The sequence below is a fragment of the Lampris incognitus genome, chromosome 13, assembly GCF_029633865.1.
Source record: "Lampris incognitus isolate fLamInc1 chromosome 13, fLamInc1.hap2, whole genome shotgun sequence".
NCBI classification, from domain to species: Eukaryota; Metazoa; Chordata; class Actinopteri; order Lampriformes; family Lampridae; genus Lampris; species Lampris incognitus.
In genome coordinates this window covers 16,438,694-16,443,301 of record NC_079223.1, presented here as the reverse complement: position 1 = coordinate 16,443,301, position 4,608 = coordinate 16,438,694, and the positions used below count along the sequence as shown (strand labels likewise).

At 46.4% G+C, this 4,608-nt stretch overlaps 1 protein-coding gene across 1 annotated transcript in view; it reads right to left on the bottom strand.

Annotated features, from left to right (window-relative positions):
- Positions 1 to 1,239: 1,239 nt before the first annotated feature.
- lrpprc (leucine-rich pentatricopeptide repeat containing) overlaps positions 1,240 to 4,608 on the bottom strand; it is a 92,526-nt gene continuing 89,157 nt past the window's right edge. Inside the window, exon 38 of the mRNA XM_056291592.1 lies at positions 1,240 to 1,539. Coding sequence (XP_056147567.1) covers positions 1,486 to 1,539 — 54 coding nt within the window. The 3' untranslated portion in view covers positions 1,240 to 1,485. The remainder of the gene's footprint in view (positions 1,540 to 4,608) is intronic.

Genomic DNA, 4,608 nt, shown 5'->3' with positions numbered 1-4,608 from the left:
TAAAAGCATTAATTCAAATTAGACTTGAGTGTCCCCCCCACACACACACTTCATCTGCTCTACTTTATCCCTGAACCTGCTTAGGCACCAAGTCAATTCAGCTCCACATCCAAGGCTGTTTTGTCATTAAAAACCTGTCTTAATCTGCTCTCTCTCAGAAAGGGAAATTTGATTTTCATTTGATGGCTTTTAACCTAGTTTACAATATGGGTATTTAATATATAATTTCCCAGGAGGTATTTAACATCAAGGTGCCATTTATTGCATAAAAACACACCTTCCTAAAACAAGAGGGGATTGTAAGCATAAGAACAACTTGACTAGTTATAACAAATGAACCTTTATGTTACACTTCATGAGGTGGGCACAGCCGATTTCATAAAGCCTGAACAGTGATTTACCACCGAGACTCACCTCCCCATTTAAACTTGAGCAAAAGGCCGAGCTCGCTGTTTGCACACTAGTCGCAATGTAGTTTTCTCCAATCATTGATCCTGCCCAGGTGTCCTTGGGCAAGACCCAGAGACCAGCTGAAACTCTGGTGCTGTCCCTTTTGAGAGCCGGCATGAGAAAGACTTTCTCCGATGAGGATCAAGAAAACTGCGCAAAAAAAAGAAAAAGAAAAAAGGACTGTTATGCTCTGACTGACACGCTGCCATCGGCTAGTGCTTGATCTCCTCGGAGAAAATCTGTATTATTTAAGACCTGCCTCCCTCAAGGTCAAGAACAGATTACATTACATAAAAGTGTAAACATCTGAGTCTGTCGCTGGGGAGTGGATGGGTTCAGAGCCGGGCAGAAAAATGCTGCAGACATTTGCTGTGGGCGAGGTCACGAAGAAAGATGCGGAGGCTGGTTTTCTTCTGTCTTCGCAGGTCCAGTTTATAAATCTCAAAAAGATTCATTGTCCCACACTATGGGATGGATGATATTACTGCATGATAAATATGCGACACCTACTTTAGGGTTCTTAAAGAAGCTCAAACTAATACAGTCAACCTTTCTCTGCAATGAACAAGAGTGCAAACGGTGAACAACGCATTCAATTTGAGTAGGATGAGCCAAAAGGAGGTGAAAATGTGCTCCCTACATGTTTGTTTCCTCTTTATGGGAAAAGAAAGTGTATTATATGTTTTGACACGAGGAGCAGTGTCCCCCTCTCGCTTGAACTCGAGTGAACGTGCGAGGTCACAAACCTTCTTTTTACCAAGAACGAGTCAAGCACAGACTCTTGATTCCTGACGTCCTTTATTTGCATAAATACTTCTGTACATTGTCAACTTCATCATCAACATCATCATCATCATCACCATAAACGAAGGTCTGCAGAATTTCACATCGAACAACAGCACAATACTCGGAAACATTTTCAGCTCGGAACGACTTGTAAAAAAAAAGAAAGGAAAAACAAAGAAAATCGGGCAGCACAGACGTAGGTGAGAGGGTCGGGGGGGTTTGGATTGAGACTCTTCCCCTGCTGTTGTTTTAGGCATTGGCAACCTTCTCTTTCAACTTCTCAGCATAAAACTTAAAGGACTCCTAAACAAAAAACAAAAAGAGAGAGAGAGAGAGAGAGAGAGAGAGAGAGAGAGAGAGAGAGGGGAAATAGAGGGACAAAGAACAAAAACAGGAGATTTAGCATCAAACAAAAACAATCCTAACACTATGTTTTGTGCAGTTGGTGGTTACTCTGTGTGTGTGTGTGTGTGTGTGTGTGTGTGTGTATATAAGTAGCTCCTCTCTTTCCAAAAGTAAACAGCGGAAGTCCTCTCCTCCCGAGGCCGCAACGAAACGTTCTCTGCTCACTCCAATCAGGTTGTCTCTTTTCATCTTTTAAATCCCCATTCATACACGAGCGAGGGATTTGTAGCGCACTCCCTGAACGCTCATTCCTTTTCTCCGCCTCTCCGCCTCTTTTCCCGGCCAATTAATCGGCAGTTTGATCGGGACAAAGTGTTGCGGCGGGGTGTTTTTGGTGAGAGAAGGTGATTACAGCTGCTCTCGGCGTTGTACGGTCCCCTATTAATGCGGTAATTAACGTCGATAAATAGACGTGTTTTACCATATGCACGTGGGATGAGGGAGAGAGCGGAGGGAGAGGAGAAAGAAGAGAGCAGAGGAGAGCGAAGAGAGAGAGAGGAGAGACAGGAGGGAGAGGAGAAAGGAGAGACAGAAAGGAGGGAGAGAGGAGGGAGAGGAGAAAGAGCAGAGGAGAGAGCGAAGAGAGAGAGGAGAGACAGGAGGGAGAGAGAGAGGAGGAGGGAGAGAGAGCAAAGAAAGAGAGGAGGGAGAGAGAGCAAGGAGAGACAGAGGGGAGAGAGAGAGGAGAGGAAACAGAGGAGGGAGAGAGAGAGACTGGCAGAGGCTCAACTCTCCTTATCGCCACTCTCCTGAGACACTTTGTCCTGGAGTCTGCAAGTACCGTATATGAGCAGGGCAGAAAAGAGGAGGAGGAAGGAGAGGAAGACTGCTACATGATTAAGTGTTGAGACTTCGTAAGACCCGGTTTGGAAATGGGTTGACCGAATGCGTCTTCGCAAAGAATCTGAAAATAAAATCGGCTTTAAGGACCTTTCCTAACCCGGCATGACTGAAAACACAGATGTGTTGCACTGTGGTGTCAGCAGCCAATAACAGCGCCTGTGGAAACATTTATACCCTCCAAAAAAAAAAGGTACAGAACCCGGGTAAAGCTGTCACAAACCTGTTCAGTTATGTATTAAAAAAGAAAATCCTGCAGGGGCATCGGGGTGGCTTGGCGGTCTATCCCATTGCCTAACAACATGAGGATCGCCTGATTGAATCCCCCTGATATCTCCGGCTTGGTCGGGCGTCCCCACAGGACACAATTGGCCGCGTCTGCAGATGGGAAGCTGGATGCCCTGGTCGCTGCACTAGCGCCTCCTCTGGTCGGCCGGAGCACCTGTTCGGCGGGGAGCGGGAGCTGGGGGGAATAACGTGATCCTCCCATGCGCTACGTCCCACCTGGTGAAATACCTCACTGTCAGGTGAAAAGAAGCAGCTGGCGACTCCACATGTATCGGAGGATGCATGTGTTAGTCTGCAGCCCTCCCCGGATCGGTAGAGGAGGTGGAGCAGCGACCGGGACGGCTCGGAAGAGCGGGGTAATTGGCCAAGTACAATTGGGGAGAAAAAGGGAAAAATCCAAAAAAAAAAAAAAAACTTACTACAGCCTACATTAGTTTACAAGTCCACTCCTGGTAAGAAAAACAATCATGGGAATGCCAGTTGACCCAAAGCAAAGGGAGAATTGGCCAAGGACAATTGGAGAAAAAAAGGGAACCCCTCATAAAAGAAAAACCTGACAGACAAACGGTTTTTAGCGTGGTAACCAACTGTCCTAAATGTTATAAAAGTAGCGGGTTAGGATTGTTTCAATTGCGTGTGTGTGTGTGTGTGTGTGTGGGGGCGCATATTGCACCCGCAGATCTGACCCCCAAGACAGGCCGAGAGGCTGGAGTAAGAAGGAGGGGTGAGTTTGAAGTGCACCTCTCCTTACTGCCCCCAATCATCCCCACCCCACACAAAACTCCCCTGTGCTTAAAAAACAAAAACAAAAAAAAAACCAGGCAATTACTTTACCTTTTTTGACATGCTGTGAATAATGCAGTAGCTTCTCTCTCTCTCTTCCTACCTCTATCTGTGTCTCGTTCTCACTTTATCTATCTATCTATGGAGGTGGGTGAAGGGGAGTGAGGGGCTTGCTGGTACACCTGCCCGAGGGAGACAGCACATCAAATTGCTAGTGCTGAGAGGGCTGTGTGTGTGTGTGTGTGTGTGTGTGAGAAAGAGATAACAGTCCAAAAATAGGGCTACATCAACTTACAAAAAGTGCAATGTACCGAAATGCTCAGAAACACTAGGAGCTGGGGGGTGGGGGGGGGGGAGACGAAGGGCCATTGCTGTGACACCATCTCGCTTACACAATATATGTATGTATGTGGTGAGCGGGAGGCACGATTTCTCACAAAACCGTGCCGACAGACACTGGAAGTTAGTTGGAGGTCCGTGTATTGAACTTCTCGAAAGCGGGCGGACTGCTCATTCACATTACCTGGGCACACACACACACACACCATGGCACACATGAGCACGCCAGCTGGGGAAATGCCAACACCGGTTAGGAGCCGTTTTCTGTGTGTGTCTGTGTGTTGTTCAATACAGTGAGGATAGTGGGGAGGGTGCAAACACGCCAGACAGAGTTAAGGCTCTGCAAAAACATTCATTCCCAGTCTGTTTTTCTTTTTAATTCACAGGACAGAAAGACTTTGTGGCTGTTTTTTTGTGCGTATATTTGCCCAGGGGTTGCCTGACAACGTACCCCTTTTTATTCCCAGCAGCACCTTACTCCCCTCTATTACACTAAATCTCTTTCTTGCACTTTTACTTTAGCACTGGTTTTGCTCTTAGATGCTTGTTTAGATGCACTTATGACCTCTGATGACTAGTAGTTCTCCTGATTTCCTACGTTAAATGCACTTATTGTAAGTTGCTTTGGATAAAGCGTCGGCTAAATGACTGTAATGTAATGTAATGTTCTACATGTGTAGTTCTCTGCTATCTGCCTCCGGGAAAGCTGAAGGACGA